This window comes from Cucurbita pepo, chromosome 2, assembly GCF_057944985.1.
Source record: "Cucurbita pepo subsp. pepo isolate OVF chromosome 2, ASM5794498v1, whole genome shotgun sequence".
Lineage (NCBI taxonomy): Eukaryota > Viridiplantae > Streptophyta > Magnoliopsida > Cucurbitales > Cucurbitaceae > Cucurbita > Cucurbita pepo.
Genome location: NC_141799.1, coordinates 3,573,498 through 3,591,124, shown reverse-complemented (window position 1 = coordinate 3,591,124; position 17,627 = coordinate 3,573,498). Strand labels below are relative to the sequence as shown.

The window sequence follows — 17,627 nt, the reverse complement described above, 5'->3', positions numbered from 1 at the left end:
TAGTTAATAAAACAATAATTTAATTTTATAGAGTAGTAATTATTATTGGTCCGGTTGATAAATAAATATTGATTAGTATTATTTAAAAAAATATATATTTTCTTGATTATTGGCGAGTTTAATTTTAAAGGAAATACGAGACACGTGTCATGACACGATTGAATGGTTGTCCAGACGAGAATTACGCCCGCTGTACACGATAAAAGCCCTCAATATTTTCTACACACATCTGTGACCACCGTGAACACAACACCACCCAACGATTCCCTACTCGCCACGTGTAATTATTACCACGTGTTATAAATTAATTGGCCACATTGTACCGCGCTTTCCACGTAGGATTCTTCCTCGTCTCCGTATTACTATTAAGCAGTTGGAGAAAAAAAAACTTCTGATTTTTCTTTCAACATTTCTCGTCGACCAAACAAAATTCACAGAAGCTCCGCTATGGAGAATGCGATCCACGTTTAGCTGGTTTCCTTCTCCTTCTGAGTCGCCATTGTTCCCGTTTGTTTCCTAAGGCTATAGCCTGATCGACTTCCCCGTTTTGTGTTTCCAGTGCCGCTGCTTTCCCGGTAGATTTTATATATGTTGTTTGTTTGTTTGTTTTCCCGCTCTTTATTGTCGAAATGATTGTTAATTTGAAGTTTCTGTCTTTCTATTTGTATGATAATGTGTCTGAAACGTAGCTTGTTGTGTTTTTTCTTGTTTTGTTGATGTTTGGGCAGAACTGAAAAGTTTGAAATGGCGCCGATATTGATGAAGTTCGGGTTATTGTTATTTGTTTTTTCTTTAATTGTATATCCGTCGGATTCTGCTGTTTCGAGTATAGATCTGGGGTCTGAATCGGTTAAAGTTGCTGTCGTGAATTTGAAACCTGGACAGAGTCCAATTTCGATCGCGATCAATGAAATGTCGAAGCGTAAATCGCCGGCTTTAGTGTCTTTTCAATCGGGAACTCGTCTACTCGGCGAAGAAGCGGCCGGTCTGGTTGCGCGGTATCCTAATAAGGTGTTTTCCCAAATCAGGGATATGGTTGGGAAGCCCTATACCTATACTAAAAGTTTGACAGACTCATTATATTTGCCATTTGATATTGTGGAAGATCCGAGGGGTGCTGTTGGTTTTAAAACTGACGACAATGTGACTGTTTACTCGGTTGAGGAATTGTTGGCAATGATTTTGGCTTATGCTTCGAATTTAGCGGAGTTTCATTCAAAAGTGAAGGTGAAGGATGCAGTAATTTCTGTGCCACCGTACTTTGGGCAAGCAGAGAGAAGAGCGCTACTTCAAGCTGCGCAACTGGCTGGCATCAATGTGCTTTCATTAATCAATGAACATTCAGGTGCAGCGCTCCAATATGGGATTGATAAGAATTTTTCCAATGAGTCGAGGCATGTTATTTTTTACGATATGGGTTCAAGCAATACTTACGCAGCGCTTGTTTATTTTTCATCCTACAATGCGAAAGAGTATGGGAAGACTGTGTCAGTTAACCAATTTCAGGTAAATTATACTCCACACTTTGATTAGTTTTTCACACTAATTATGTCTTGTGCACTTGCTGCAACTTTGAAATTATTCATTTTTGTCTGAATGTTGTTAGTAAAAGAATAGATCTCGAGTACCTTCTCAATTTTTTTTATCCGGGACAGAGAAATTTTGTCGATAATTTGTAGTAAAGAGTTTAGTTGATTTTGTGATCTTGGTAGTTTTTTATGCTATGTGGCATGGAATTATCTTGTTCCTTACATGTTTGAGACCACTATTTGGTAAAATATTATTCTTTCATCTTTTATTTTTCTTTTTCCATTTTTTGTGTTCGTTCTTTTGTCCCTTGCCTTGTCTTGACAGCGTCTGCATGTTGTGCAGGTGAAGGATGTTAGATGGGACCCAGAACTTGGGGGCCAGAATATGGAACTACGGCTGGTTGAATATTTTGCCGACGAGTTCAATAAACAAGTTGGAAATGGTGTGGATGTAAGGAAACATCCGAAGGCTATGGCAAAATTGAAGAAACAAGTCAAACGAACTAAAGAAATTTTGAGTGCAAATACAGCCGCTCCAATATCAGTTGAGTCTCTCTATGATGATCGAGATTTTAGGTCAGTCCAGCTTAATTGATTTTTATTTCATTATATTTCTATTACTAAGGAGTTTCTTTTCAAATGATGTATGTATGTGTGTGTGTGTGTATGTTCGCTTCCTCAATTTACACAAGTGAAGAATTACTGTGCTACAAGTAAATCTTGCTACCCATTAGTGGAATTATGAGTTTATGATGTTCTTGGCCCTAGGAGTTTTGGATATGGATGCATTATACTGAGTTTCTTGGTAAACTGTTTCTCTTTCAGGAGTACCATAACACGGGAGAAGTTCGAAGAGTTGTGTGAGGATTTGTGGGAGAATTCTCTTTTACCGGTGAAAGATTTGTTAAAGCATTCAGGTTTGATGTTGGATGATATATATGCTGTGGAATTGATTGGAGGCGCTACAAGGGTGCCAAAATTGCAGGTTGGAAACTGCCTGCTTCTTTATTTCACACGTTGTCTTTTGTAGTTGAAACTTTTAACCCGATGTTTGCTTTTCAGTATCATCTTGCAACCTTCCAACATGACGATGTATTTCACACCCCCACATTCTTTGGCTTTTGTCTTTGTGATTTCTGAAAGGAATAGAACTATTATCAGTTTATTAAACCCTCAATTCTCATAGTTTCTTAGATGTTTTTTCAGCTGAAAATGGGTACCTGGATGTCATGCCTTTCTTGTTGCTTATAAAAGTTGAAGCCAGTTGAAGGAAAGAAAATGACAATTTTCTAAATCATGGCTAAAGTTTTTATTGATTTAGTTCTCTTTATTGATTTAATAGTTCTATGTTCCCCTCTGGTATGTACCTGCGTGTCCTGGAGTGTGATGATACACATGTATCCTTTGATTTTTTTTTCCCTTTAAAATAAGTTATGAACTTATTGTTTAGATAAATACTAACTGTATACATGTCTCCTTGTATTTTCAAATTGTTATTTAACAGTTGTGGAGCAATGCACGGCCTTTCAGTTTATGGTTGTGCTCTGTTAATAATAAGCGTTCCCTTTTTCATAATTGGTTTAAAATAGATAGTTTGGTTTTAGTCGGTCAGCTTTTAAATTTCTTCAATTGTGTATTCAGAAAATTTCAGCTGAGTGAGAACAATTCCTTTTTTCCCCCTTCTGACAGGCAAAACTCCAGGAATTTCTTGGAAGGAAGGAGCTGGACAAACATCTGGATGCTGACGAAGCTATTGTACTTGGTGCAGCTCTCCATGCTGCCAACTTAAGTGATGGAATCAAATTGAACCGTAAGCTTGGAATGATTGATGGTTCTCCCTATGGATTTATTGTTGAGTTAGATGGCCCTGACCTAGTAAAGGATGAGAGCACTAGGCAAGTGCTTGTACCACGCATGAAGAAACTCCCCAGTAAGGTAGATAAATGATATCAACCTATTAATACATGAATCTTCCATAAGTTCTTTTTGTATAACTATTTTTTTACTGTGACTTTTTGGACTTGCATGACTCGTAGATGTATAGATCAGTCGTCCACAATAAGGATTTTGAAGTTTCACTTGCATATGAGAATGATCTTCTACCACCTGGTGTCAGCGCTCCCATATTTGCTCAGTTTGCTGTTTCTGGTTTGACGGATACAAGTGAGAAGTAAGGACTGCCAATTAACTGAGAAACTAGCAGATCTATATGTTTTATCAAGCTGTGAGCTTAGAAGATAGTATGCTGAATTTGGAATCTCAGTATGATTATTGTTCCATTTTTCTTTAGGTATTCAACTCGGAACTTGTCATCTCCCATTAAGGCAACATTACATTTCTCTCTCAGTAGAAGTGGAATCTTGTCTTTTGATCGGGCTGATGCTGTTATTGAGATATCGGAATGGGTAGATGTACCTAGGAAGAATGTTTCGGTTGAGAATTCAACAATTGCTTCACCCAATGCAACACTGGAGGATTCTGGAAATAGTTCAGAAGGAAAGGATGGCACCTCAATCCCTGAAAATGGTGGGGTTGGTAACGCATCCAACTCTAGTACAGAGGAACAAGGTACACCTGAGCTTGCTACTGAAAAAAAGCTGAAAAAGCGAACTTTCAGAATTCCACTAAAGGTCAGTGCAGGGACTATTGTATTGTGAATAATTAGATTGATTAGCGATTAGACCTCATGTCTGCTCCCTTGGAAATGTTATTCTGTTGTGGATTACTATATATTTAATACTTGATTTTCTTGTCATTTTCTGTTTTATTATATGATTCAAAGATCGTTGAGAAGACTGTGGGGCCAGGAATTCCTCTTTCAAAAGAATCTTTTGCTGAAGCCAAAAGTAAATTAGAAGCTCTGGACAAAAAGGATGCAGAGAGAAGAAGAACTGCCGAGCTTAAAAATAACTTGGAAGGATATATATACGCTACCAAGGAGAAGGTTGGGATTTCTTGATCATTCTTAAATTCCTTTGTTGCATTTTTTTTTTCTTTAAAAGTTTATAAGAAGTATAAATAATATTACTGGAACTTCTATTCATTAATTTCAGTTAGAAAAGGACATGAAACTGTCGAGACAGTTTTTTTAAAAGAAAAAACCAAAGCATGAACTGCTATATCATTCAGCTTTTGGTTATCTGTTGTTTTGCATTAAATTAGTTGCATTGAGCCATTGAGGTGACAGAGCATGGATGATATGAACATAAATACTGGATTATATGCATTGAGCCCTCGACTCATTTTCCAATATTTATTAAAATAATAATGATGAATTTTATGTTTTTTAAATAATTATTTTGCCATATACACAAACACTCCTTATTGTGGTTGGGTTTGATACCTCTTTGTGGACATCAGTCACTAGGTTTTTTTTGTAATTATGACATTGCTTTGATTTTGTTTGATTGGAGTCCCTTCCTATAGTTTTCTGAGATGTTTTTTTACTAGACTTGTTTTTTTGGATGCCCTAGTATATTCTTCTTTCTTAATGAAAACTTGGTTTCTTACCCATATATACATATTTTAAATTGAGATCTGATAAACCTATTATTTGAAGCTTTGAAGTGAAATAAGTTAATATTATGAATTGGTTGATATTAATGTCTAAACTGTGAATAAATAGCTTAGAGTAAGCTATAAAATCTGTTTTAGCAGATGCTAAGAATAATACCATAAGTAGGCTTATCAATTTCCGATTGGGAAGAATATTCGTTTGGATAGAATATACGTGGTTATTATCTGCTTCCTTGATTAGACTTTGTAAGGGTAAAAGTACTGGATTATCCATATTTTATCACAATTGGATTTGGGTCCACATATTCTCTTAGGCAAGGATGAATATTGTTTATTCTTGAAAACGTGGATCTGGGTTTCCTCTTCTATCCTAACTACAAATACAGTACCTGTAGATCATTCTCTTATTCTTTGTAGCAGTTTTCTACAACTTCTGTAGTAATACTTCTCGTGACTTTTTTTAATGATTTGTTTTATTCTTCATGCCAGTTTGAAACCTCCAATGAGTTGGAACAGATTTGCACAAGTGAGGAACGTCAAGCTTTTAATGAGAAACTTGATGAGGTTAGGATTTTCTTTTGGTGGTATTGTGACGATGCTTGTCATGAAGCTTATTTCTCTATTTTCTTTTAGGTACAAGATTGGCTATATATGGACGGTGAAGATGCTTCAGCCACAGAATTTGAAGAACGCCTTGACATGTTAAAAGGCTTTGGTGACCCAATATTCCTCAGGTACTTATAAATGGCTGGAAGCTGTGTTACCAAAGGTGACACTATGGCCAGTAAAGTTCTACAAACTTATCTAATTTTTTAATGTAGATTGAAAGAGTTAACTGCTAGACCTCAGGCTGTTGGAGCAGCGCGCAAATATCTTCTTGACCTGCAAACGGTATGTATTTTTTTTTTTTTTTTTTTTTTCCTTCTTTTACCCTTTATTTTGTTGTTTGTGTCATGCACATGCTTTAATGTGAAATCTTTATTGGCAAAACATTGAATGGTTCCATCAATCTAACGTCTGTCTTACAATTTTTAGGTTAAATAGAACAACCTATCCCTTTTATTTTTATTTTTTGATATCCAACTGTCTAGACTAGCTTGATAGAATATTTAATGCATATGATATTTGTTAACATTTATATTACTATGTATAATCATCCTTTACTGTAATGGTACATTCTATATATGTGTGTGTGTAACTCTCTAGTGAAGAATAAATTGAGTATTTTAGCCCTATTTGGATTGTTACAGAAGTTTACAGAAAACCACGCATCAAGTGTAACTTGCAGTTGGAACACATAAGACTAAAACACTGCCGTTTAGAGTTTACACAAAGATATCCAACTAGAATTGTTTAGATTTGGATTGTTACAAAATAAACTAGACAAGACATCATGCTGTTCTTGTCAACATTTTTATTAACAATGTGAACTCTTGGTGTAATCCTATTATGCGTCGTTCTGTTGAGACGATTAGGGTTCATTGGCATTTGGATATTACTTTCTAGTTGCAGTTTTTGTGACCAGAATGTTTTATACCTTGCTAAGAACATCCTTATTTATCTTATTCCTCCTAAGGGTAATTCATCCTTTGTTGCTTTCTAGTGTTCTTGTGCCCTATATATGATGGAGAGGTCAGGGTTAGCTTCACTGTGTTTTATTATTGGTAGTGTAATCTTGCTTCTGAGTAAAAGAAATTATCTCATGTGATGTCTTCACTTGCAATTCGTTGTATGAGTGTTCAATTTCTTTCCTTTCTTGTTTCTCCCTCTTTTTTTTCTCTGAACTGTGGAAGCTGAAGGCTTTGGTTGATCACACGTGGGGAGGATTTTTGGGTGGCTTTGTGTAGGTGTGTTTCGAAGGATTAGAATCAATTGTGTTAATGCCCTTATGCTTCTTAGTTGTGGAGTTCTTTGACTGATTTTTGGTACGTTTATAGCTCTGAGCTCGAGTTTGTATACCATGACATTGGAAGTTGAATTAGTTTCTTCTTTTCAGGATGAAGGCTGAATACTTTGTCAAGCTGGTTTAGTTTTTGTTATGTAGAATTTATGGTAGTAAGAAAGTAGGATTTGACAATCTAAATAGAACATGTGATGAAACTTGAGGTCTAGCGCATTTTCACGCGTCTATTATGAATCCATTCACCTAATCTAATCTTTATTTGTAATTGCCCTTTTGTTTGATTACCAACCATTGAGACTCTTTCATGTTATGTTCATTGTCCCGATGTTGGTTTGCCCATGTCTTTGTGGGCCTTTTTCTATTTTCATTCTTCACAAATGATTTCTGCTACAAAAATTAATAAGACATTGACCTTTTGGCCTTTTTGAGCAATGGCAGATCATAGAAAACTGGGAGACTAGGAAACCTTGGCTTCCAAAAGAAAGAATACAAGAGGTAAGATTTTGCTCTCTGTTGTTCTTTGTATTTTAGTATTTATGAGTGCTCTTAAATTGCTCCTTTCTGATGCATGGTGTTTTGGAAATTTTATGTGTGGCTTGTCTAGGTAAAAAGTGAAAGCAACAAGTTCACGACCTGGTTGGATGAGAAGGAAGCTGAACAAAAGAAGTAAGTGATCTCTTATTTTCATTGTATAGTTTCTGGCATCTCGCTCGTTGTAGTCCCATGTTATTTTGTTCCTGCACGTACTCTCTTGGTATCGTGGTAGAATACCACCGATCTTATTCCTTTCTGGTATTTCCACCGTATTGAGCGATTTGTCCTGATTAGTTGAATGAGCCATTTTTTATCCATACAAATCGAATTTTTTTAAAATAGCACATTGATGGATAGAAAAAATTGCCATGAGAACCTGACTGTTGGGGATTTTGTTACTGACTTCCTTCCTGACGTTCATTTGTTGACTGAATCAAACTGTTGACATAAACTTCTAAATTAATTCTTCTAATGTGGAAAATTATTATTTGTGGGCAAATTGTAATCACACGTCTTAACATGAGGAATTTCTAATTTTGTAAGTTGTTAGATCTTGAATAGATTTAGTTCCTTTTATTTAATTGTGAACTTCAAGGAATTTTTGTACCACACTTTTTCACTAAAGTGAGGTTTCATATTTCATATGGACGAACTTGACTCCAGGACCGCATGTCTAAATTCCTCTTGAACCACGATTTTCGAGTTTAAGACTCGGGGCCCTACTTGATCCTTCAACAAGCCTATCTTTGACACTCTTGTCTACTTGTTCCCCTATCTTTCTTATGTCTCGTTTATTGTCAATACACACATAATATGATGTATTGGATGATGCATCGTTCTCCTGGGTCGCCTCATGGCACTCGTTTATCTTGGCCCTCGCGTGGCCGGATGACCACCACTTGAGGGTCTCCGCTTTGCTTGTCGCAACGTGAGAGTCACAACCTACCATCTACATAATATGGTTGTGACATTCTCCCCCACTTAAACTAGTCATTGTCCTCGATGACTTACTTGGGGCACAATCTCTTTATGGATTGTGATACTCCTGGCATCGTCCTCGATAACAATCCGACTTCGGACTGGCTACTTATGATATATCCCATTGACGGACCTTCCTTCGGTATTAGAGACTCACAGCATTAGCATGGCAAAACAATTGCCCAATGGTTGTGGGCTATCCCATCTAGGGCCTCCCCTCCCTTCTCTTAGACCCAGCCCGGGACTCATCAAAATAACCATGGCTAACTAATTGGCTTCCATATTGGCTTCCATATATCCTCGCCTATGCTAGGGGGAGCATGCCCCAACTTAGCCACCTTGGCCCCACGCATCGTAATCCCTAGTCACACATAATGGTGCACCCTCGAGACGAGGCTTGCAAGCCACCACGACATTTACTCATCATGACACCAACCCATTAACGATGTCTGAAAGCTTGTTACACACCACATTGGCACTACACTTTAGTTAACTTCTCAACTTGTCACCTTCATATGGCAATCGCGGCCTTGACATTTCTCTGGTCTTCCTGCATCTTCACTTCTCTTTACTCACATCTAATTGTTGCTCACTTCTCGGACGCTGGTCTTGACAACTCTTGTGAAACTATCCACCTTAGGCATAAGGCGGTGTCTCAAGGAATACATGTGTGCTCTCACCTTGGAGCATATTCATAGGGTGAGCAACCCATCGATAACTTAGGAGTTAGACATGATTTTGGTGACCGGTCATACACCCCATAATGATAGAATATGAGTAGTAAAGGTCTATCTAACATGAAAGCAAGTAAAAGGGGTTTGGAAAGGGCATGCAGCCATGGACAACACGTCCTGGACAAGCATGAACAGGACATCCGACACATGGCCACAAACAAAACACGCCTTGGACAATCATGACCGTGACACCATGACACTCAACTTACTAATGATTATCCTTCCAAATTAAGTATGAATCCCCATTTGGACGACGCCATTCTAATGAGTATCCTTCCAATATGATGCTCAGCTTACTATATCCATTATGTTTGCATTCGAATGTGCTTTGGCCTTTGAGCAGTATTCCCTAATATATTGCTTATCAATTGTCTTCTGATTTGATGCCTAATCTTTTCCTGAAGTTCTCGACTTTGTATGCTTTGAATGCGGTGGTTTAGATCGTCGTCCTTGTAATTATTGAACTGGCAAGATTAGTTCATTCAGTGCTTGACTTCTGTTCTGGTTCGCTGTCGGTATTTACAAAAGTTAGAGGTTACAATTTAGTAGCCCAATCTTTCTTTGCCAACTCATAGTTCTACAAGTTGCCTTACACTCTGGTCATAGATTACGATTGTGTTATAATTTTATTAGTTCTCGACGTAACGTAAGTTTGATTGCGAACTTTCTTGTGTTCACTTCTATTTCATCCTAAAACTATTATCCTTTTGAAGAGAATTATCAAACTGAATTTTAGTTTTCAATTTATTGGTTTCATTTACGAACCTGTAGTGTATTACTACAGTATGGCAAAAAATGAACTGAAGGTGGTTCCTTTTCTGTGTAGGAATTCGGCATCTAGCCCGCCAGTATTTACATCCGAAGATGTTTACTCGAAGGTCTTAAACATTCAAGACAAGGTATTTTGCTCCCAACTTTTCTCTCCTGCATCTAATGGTATGAAGAATTATTATTCACATTGTGCTACCCAATCCTAGTGCTATATAACTAATATACTTGTTCAGGTTGCCAGCATCGACAAGATTCCCAAACCGAAGCCTAAGATCGAGAAACCTCTGAACGAATCAGATTCGAGTAAAGAAGACACGAAAGGCTCCAATTCGACAACCGATGAGAGTTCACCTGAAGGCGACCAATCAGCGAAGGACTCAGAGAAGCCAGCAAGTGAAAATGCCGAGTCCGAGTCCGAATCCCAAGCTGAATCGAACGAGCATGATGAGTTATGATGGAAGGAAAACAGGTAATTAGTACAAGTTTTGATTGATATTTTCTACCTCCGAAGTTGTAGAAGTGTAGCATCCGTGGCCCAAAACGGACAGTTGAATTGAGATCGTAGAGGAAGATAGAAGAGTGCAAAGTGAGAGCAGTTGTGGTTGTGGTTGCGCATTTGGAGAGATGAACAGAATAACTTCACTAAATCATAGCTCTACCTTTATACGTCAATAACTTTGCTAATTTTAATTATTTTGTTTCAGATATCAGAAATTTTGGTCTTAGTCAAAATTTGTGGATGGTTCTAATGATATCAAAGAAAAAGCTCGACCTATGCATTTCATTGGGGTTTTTTTTTTTTTTTTTTTTTTTTCTCTCTCTCTCTCTCTCTCTCTCTCACGAGCCTCTATTTAATTTTTATGGTTTAAAATGTTATATTTTTAGTCACTAAACTTTAAAATTTATACTTTTACCAATTTTATTTTTCCGTATTGATTTTCAGCTCCTTAACTAATTTAAAATAATTAATGATGTAAATATTTTTAATTAATTTTAATAGTGATCAAAAAATTATTTTCCAAAATAATTAAATTCTAATTAATCTTTAAAAATTAAATTAATTAATACATGAGAGAGCTCCATGGTCAAAAAAAAAATGAAAAACAAAAAAATCTCATGAAAACCGTATTCAATGACCGAAATGATATTTCTTCTCTAAAATGGCTACTTTGGAAAAAAAATTCAATGATTAATAATTGAAATGGAACTTTTGAAATGATAATAATATAACAAAACCGTATTCAACCACCGCTTCGCTTATCGCCTTCATTTTAACGTAAAAATGTCGTTCGAAGGATATAATTGAATTCTCCCCCACATTTTGTATAGTTTATAAAAAATGTATTACTTTCTACAGAGAATGCAAAGAATGTCAAACCCACACAACTATGTAATTAAGTAGCTGCCATTACAAATTTCAACTTAAAGGACATTTAGAAGACTTTCAAACGAAAAAACAAAAATAACAGAATCCTTAGAATTATATAGTCCTGAAAAAGAAAGACTAAGGAAGTGATCAGAGCAAAGCTACAACTCAATACAATATATACAGACAAAGCGCATCTTGTCAAGAACATGAACTGCCATGAGTGATGAGCAGCTAAACATTCAATGATAATGTTCTTCCAAAACTAAACCAAACAATCAACAGGATCAGGAATCTATAAATTTCCTATTCTTTTCTAGTTTGTGAGTATAAATAAATACATACTATGCTTATATGTATATATATATATATATATTGTTACAGAAGTCTGCGTGGTATTTGTATGGAAGAAAAATATATATGGCATTATTGTGTTAGCTATTTTCTAAGATTTCATTCATAAGAAATCAGGAGATATGGGTTGATGATACCATTTCATTACTCTAGAAAAGCCAATGCTTTCTTCTAGGAGTTCTCGAAGGAAGATCTGCAAGAAGACCCAATACAAGAAATCTAAGCCACTAAACAGCAAGAAAGCTAATGGAACAGGAAACGACCAGGTCAGTTTACTATGGTATGTATGTATTATCTCACCTCCACAGGCATATAACGAGTTATAATGCACTTCACACCAAAAGCTGAGCCAAAGTTCTGTCAAGATGAAAGGGTTGCCAAAGTTAGATTAAATAGTGATCTAACTAAGTTAGATGAGAACTAGTGCCACGAGAGGTCGGTATGCACACAATGCCTCGAAAAATATTCTAAATTGTGATGCAGATATGTTGTCCGGAGGTAAAAATATGACGATTCGAGCACGGTGGCAATGTTCTTAGTTCAAGAGTGTCCAGTGCCATCAAACTTTCAACTTTTTCCACCTTGCAAACTAAATAACACAAACAGTCTCTGATAATAAATCTGCAACTTTCAGTGATATTTCAGTGGTGTAAAGTTTAAGTAGCTTACAAAATAATGGCTAATAACCAGAAATCATTATGATTTGCTTGTTTCGGAAAATATCTTATCCCCTAGAGGTCGTAGAGAGTTCAGAATTCTAATTTGTTAAAAATCATCTATTCAATCGAAGCAATTTAACTGGCTGGCTATTGAAATCTTTACCTTTGTTGTGATTATTGTCTTTAGGAAGGATCTCGATGTAACAGGTGTCTCGGAAAGATGTGACTAAGCAGATCTTTGCATCGAACTACAAATTAGTAAAATCAACAGTCACAATCTAACCAATAGTATTAGAGCATTAACACAACAGAAAAAAAAATATCTTGGCATACACATGAATTGCTAAGGCTAGGCTAAAATGACAGAAAGAGAAGGAATCATTACCCAACATTATAAATTGGAAATTAGAAAGTCTAGGAAACTCTTCAAGTCTATGACATACAATCATATGCACAAAAGTGAAAGTGAAAGGGAGATCAAAGAGAGTTCGATTACATTGCAGAAATGATACCAACAAGATATCAGAGCCAACAGCGGGTCACAATGTGAACCTTGCTGTGTCCGTATACCAGTTCATCAATAAAATGATTTCCAATAATACCCAGAAAGGACAATGGTACATTTTTTTAACTGGAGTAGTTCTTTTAAGCTTCCTCTTCTCTCTTCAATTTTTCTTCAAAATATCACCAATTTGGAATATACTTTCTTGAGTGGGTGGAAAGAGATGGTTTTTAAAATTTCAAAGATGGGAAAAATGATGAGAGATCCATTTATTTATGTTTCGACACTTGCATGAGTGAATAACAGTACAAACATACGCACGCACAAGAGATATAAATTTGAAAGAAAATAAAAGATCCACCTGCGACATTTTCAAGATTAATCTTTAGTGCATTTAAATAAGTGTGGCGAGTACAAAATAACCTTCGAGTGAAACAAAGATGATATGCCCTTAAATATTTGGATTTTTAGGTATTGGTAAAAGAAATTTTCACACGTTAAGCATTCTACAAAATGAACAGAAATTGAATTGTATCTTTCAACCCAAACTCCTTGCAGAGCAAGAAGAATACATAAAAAGGAGTTTCACAGCAGTTAAGCAAGAATAAAAATTCAACATACTCTGTCTGCAGCTGCTTGTAGAGTAACATGATCTCCCCATTCACCTGATCTGGTAAGATTCAAAGTTGTGTTAAAGTTTGAACAAGTCATTATTCAGTTCAATAAGACAAGCTATGCCTTCTTAGGATGGGAGAAGTCAAATATGCGTACTAATAGATAACTAACTTTTTCATCTTCTTGAGGTAGATTTTGTACTTCATTGGAACATAGCCTTCATATAGTTTTCTGAATTTCTTTAACTGACGTGGGAGGACAACAGGAAAATATGCGGTAAGAAAAATATGGGAAGCGGGCTTTTAAGTTCTTTCCCACAAGTAAATCAAAACTAGAATAAAACATGAAAATGGGGGGAAAAGGAGGTACTGGCAATAGGGATGGGTATTGATATCTAGATGCTATGCTTCATCAAGTGCAGGTTACTGTTCTAATAAACTTCAAAATCAATTATAAAACAGACAAAACACAAACTCAATTATTCTTTCGTACCTCCTGCTTTCCAAGAATAATACATGTACAAGAGTGCTTCTTTGCGAAGAGATTCTCTCAAATCATATACTATCAAGACAATTTCATTCTCATTCACAGTATTTTGTAGCAACTTTTAGATTTGGTTTGAAGAAAAAATTATATGTGATCACCTCCATTAACACTCTTCCATATGACATTCATCCTAGGGTCCTATGAGGAAGCTAGTATATGGTGTTGTTCCAGGTTGTAGGGAATCAAAAGTTATATGAGGATAACTTGAAAGATTTTATTTATTTAATACATTACAAATAACTCGTATCACATATTACATACAGTCCTTCAATAATTTTATCAACTTCTATGAAGATTTTCTTTAACCAACATTTATCAAGCAATCTATGACCAAATAGCAGCGTTGAACAATTTAAATGATTATATGCATCAATAGAGTTCAATTTATAGCACCTGTTTGATGACTGCCTTTCTTACATGCTTGTGGTATTCTGGATTTCGAAATAACTGATCTGCTAATGCCCGAAACTATTAATACATTAAAAAGATATGTTATTTGAAACATCATGAGATGAATAAACGATAAAATGGAGGATAATTATAAATTTCAATAGGAAAAGATATTGACAAGAACTTATTAAAACCTGGCAATTCCCATCACCTTCCATTTGTAGCTCCGCTAAACCATAAGTGACCAATCTGTTATAGGACTCACAATCATCAATAAAAGCTACTTCGTACGCACTTTAAACAACGAACTACAGAAGTCAAAAGTTGAATTTCAAATTTTCATTAATGACTAGTCATTTTGTTTTAGCATGAGACTATTCCTGAAGCTAATTTTCTTCGATGTAGCACCTGATAAAATCAATACCTCTCTGACAGCCGTTCATGGTCTAAGGTTGCATCATTCACGTTTGGTATCTCACCATTAACCCTAGGAGTATGCTGCCATAATCATAATAAATCAGCTCTTTTAATAATGATAACGTTCCAGAACTGTGCATATTTCAGAAAGATAAGCACAGATCTTTTTTCAGAATAGATAGATGGTGAGGATAAATAAATACACAATTAGAGGTGCATGCATTTTATGTTGGTGAAAGCAGACAGTCAAATTATAAAGCTGGGGAAGCTTTGCAGCCCAACATACAGTTGCTATGTTAAAAGAATAATAATAGTAGTAGTAATAATATCAAGATAAGTGGCAACGCTTATGTACACATTCACACCACAACAATGAAGTCTCAGGTAAGCCTAGTAGTGATCCTATACTCGAGAATAGAGAGAACCTCAAAGAGCTCGACCAAACTGTGGGATTTCCCCTAATGGAAAAGACCATGAAAAGCTGTCAATAACTATGCACAATTCTTAATTCCCATACAAATATTAAATACTCATGACCTTAGTCAAAAGAAGGTTCCATTTTGCTCCATCTCCTCAGGATGGTTCTCATCGAGTAAAATGGACTTGGAATCCCAAGGACATCTTTCCAACACTTGTTCCCTGGCTGGAAATTTCTAGAACTTTTTGCACCACAGTTTATAGTTAAAGTCGGTGGTTGGCTCTCCCCCATCAACATCAAACAACCCCATCTCCTTATTCCTTGAACGCCATCATTTTAAGAGAGATATGAAGATCCTATGGCTTCAATTTGTGAGCTTTCTTTTGCTTTTGTGGCTTGAGAAAAACAATGGATTCTTACAAGAAAGACGAGTCTTGAGTTTTATGGACTAGGCCATTTTTGTAGCTTTTTTGTGGTGTGAATATCATGTTTCTTATGCAATTTGAAAGACGTTTTTTTCTTTTTTTGTGTTTGTGTGTGTGTGTGTGTGTGAGTGGGATTTCATACTACCAATGAAGTTGTAATTTTTGTTCTTATTGTTTGAAAAAAGCATAAGTCTTGAGTACTACATTCAATGACCTAACAACTTTCATGTTCAATAACAGTTCAACTAAAACTGACACTCACAGTTTTTTCTTTTTATATATATAACTTTTTATCAAAGAGAATTTAAAGGGTCATAAAATTCAATAGAACCTTGCATTCACAGCATACTTAACAAGAGTAAGTGATCCAATTAATGAAGTAAAAAGAAGTTATTACACGGATGGAATCCAGATGTGAGAGCCTCTTCCCAAGCTTGTTATCAAACTGCAAGTTCTCTTCCTCCGCCAAGATGCTACTACTCAAACTTGAGCTTGAGCTTACACTTACATTGCTGTAGTTTTCAGTCATATTACCTTGAAAGCCTTGCTACAGAACATCAAAAAATAATGTGGATTATAGATATGATTCATGTCACAAAAAATTAACTTATCCAAGCTCAATATAAGTTAGTTAACCCTCGTATAGTAAGAAAAGAAATAAATAATAGCTTTTCTTTTCTTCGCACAAGAAATAGGGGGCTGGAGATTTAATCCTATTAGATAAAGAGATTTGATTAGAAGGCCTCCACGAGGAAGGGCAAAATTTTGGCACTTCAACTTTTCATATATAGAATCTTTCAGTTTAAGAGGTTCAAGGACAAAGCATTGAGAAAATTTTACACGTTTTTATAAACTTTTTAAACCCAAGACGAACGAAGAGGAGAGCAATGTTCCATCTTCGCTCCGCCCTTGGCTCTCCACATTGCCAAGAAAGGGAGGGCCGGAATAACAAAATTATTCAGTATTGGAAGAACAAAGACATTTCCAAGTTTCAGGCTTCATCTATCTCCCTTCCTACAGCTAAATTTCTAACTTCCCAAATCTATAAAAAAAAAAATGGCAACTGGCCAAGACCGCAGTGATCCAGATGATTTTAGTCCAGTAATATCATAATATCACAAATTGAAGAAACGGCTTAAGAATTGTTGCTTCAAACAGATGCCAATACTTGAAAGCATTTTTACTGAGAATCAATTTGGAAAGATATCTGGCAATCAAACTTCACTTCTTAAGCATCAAAGGCCTATATTGAAGATATGTCCTGGATTATCAATTGAACCCAATCAGATACATATCCATTAGTGCCGTCGCCTTTGGACTCTAAAAAAACATTGACGTAGATCTAAGGAGCAACCGCACCTTAAATTCTTTCATCAGTCATCACTCCATTGACAGTAAATCGAATGCACCACAAAATTTGCTATTCTAAAATACGACAAAATCTTCTCACCAACCGAATTAAAACTAGGTAATACACAAGATCATAAAAACATCAACCGAGTTTTACTACACAATACCTGAAATTGAAATCGGAAGAAATTCAAGCAAGATCGAGTAGATGTACAGCTAAGAAAATCAATGAGCTATAGCAAAACTCAACGATCAAAACCTCGACTAATCCGTAAGCATAAATTCAGCAACGCAAAGCGGAAAAATCCAATGCTCCAATTTCTGTTCAATCTTTCCCGGCACCCAATCACACTACTAGATCAAGCTTAAGCTTGAAGAAAATGCGACCGAAAAAAAAAAACCCCGCTAAATCAGATAAGTCTCCTATATATATGTGTACGTATGTAATTACACGTGTCCCGAAAATGCATAAATTAAATGTTTGCCCTAAAATTTTACAATATAATAATAGTTTTTAAAAATAAATTAGTAACTATATTACTTTATATATAAATAATTTATTTTTAATATTATTGATAATCAGAATAAAAATAAAATATAAAGAAATTCCTCCTTATAAA

At 35.7% G+C, this 17,627-nt stretch overlaps 2 protein-coding genes across 3 annotated transcripts; one reads left to right on the top strand and one right to left on the bottom strand.

Annotated features, from left to right (window-relative positions):
- The first annotated feature begins 393 nt into the window (after positions 1–393).
- LOC111788712 (heat shock 70 kDa protein 17) lies at positions 394–10,762 on the top strand. The gene is made up of 15 exons (XM_023669162.2): positions 394–575; positions 729–1,506; positions 1,873–2,105; positions 2,355–2,514; positions 3,219–3,464; positions 3,566–3,699; positions 3,820–4,159; positions 4,312–4,473; positions 5,535–5,609; positions 5,679–5,779; positions 5,867–5,936; positions 7,387–7,443; positions 7,553–7,614; positions 10,021–10,093; positions 10,199–10,762. Exons 2-15 carry the CDS (start codon positions 745–747, stop codon positions 10,418–10,420), a joined length of 2,697 nt encoding a protein of 898 aa, XP_023524930.2. The 5' UTR covers positions 394–575; positions 729–744; the 3' UTR covers positions 10,421–10,762.
- Positions 10,763–11,326: 564 nt separating this feature from the next.
- Positions 11,327–17,418, bottom strand: LOC111789096 (OVARIAN TUMOR DOMAIN-containing deubiquitinating enzyme 11). 2 transcript variants are annotated; one of them, XM_023669742.2, is made up of 10 exons: positions 17,175–17,418; positions 16,055–16,204; positions 14,822–14,895; positions 14,592–14,646; positions 14,401–14,475; positions 13,633–13,706; positions 13,468–13,516; positions 12,508–12,592; positions 11,986–12,042; positions 11,327–11,878 (listed from the first exon to the last, which is right to left on the bottom strand). In XM_023669742.2, exons 2-10 carry the CDS (start codon positions 16,184–16,186, stop codon positions 11,835–11,837), a joined length of 645 nt encoding a protein of 214 aa, XP_023525510.1. In that variant the 5' UTR covers positions 16,187–16,204; positions 17,175–17,418; the 3' UTR covers positions 11,327–11,834. The 2 variants fall into 2 exon arrangements, with proteins under 2 accessions (XP_023525510.1, XP_023525509.1); XM_023669741.2 differs by having other exon boundaries at positions 16,055–16,200; positions 17,175–17,417.
- Positions 17,419–17,627: the final 209 nt, after the last annotated feature.

Excerpts from the sequence above, each read along its gene's own strand:
- LOC111788712 (XM_023669162.2), top strand. The coding sequence starts at position 745 with ATGGCGCCGATATTGATGAAGTTCGGGTTATTGTTATTTGTTTTTTCT. Across the intron at positions 5,780-5,866 it reads GGTGACCCAATATTCCTCAG|ATTGAAAGAGTTAACTGCTA; the intron begins GTACTTATAAAT and ends TTTTTAATGTAG. Across the intron at positions 10,094-10,198 it reads TCTTAAACATTCAAGACAAG|GTTGCCAGCATCGACAAGAT; the intron begins GTATTTTGCTCC and ends ATACTTGTTCAG.
- LOC111789096 (XM_023669742.2), bottom strand. The coding sequence starts at position 16,186 with ATGACTGAAAACTACAGCAATGTAAGTGTAAGCTCAAGCTCAAGTTTG. Across the intron at positions 14,476-14,591 it reads AAGGTGATGGGAATTGCCAG|TTTCGGGCATTAGCAGATCA; the intron begins GTTTTAATAAGT and ends ATGTATTAATAG. Across the intron at positions 13,707-14,400 it reads GAAAGGCAGTCATCAAACAG|TTAAAGAAATTCAGAAAACT; the intron begins GTGCTATAAATT and ends CTCCCACGTCAG.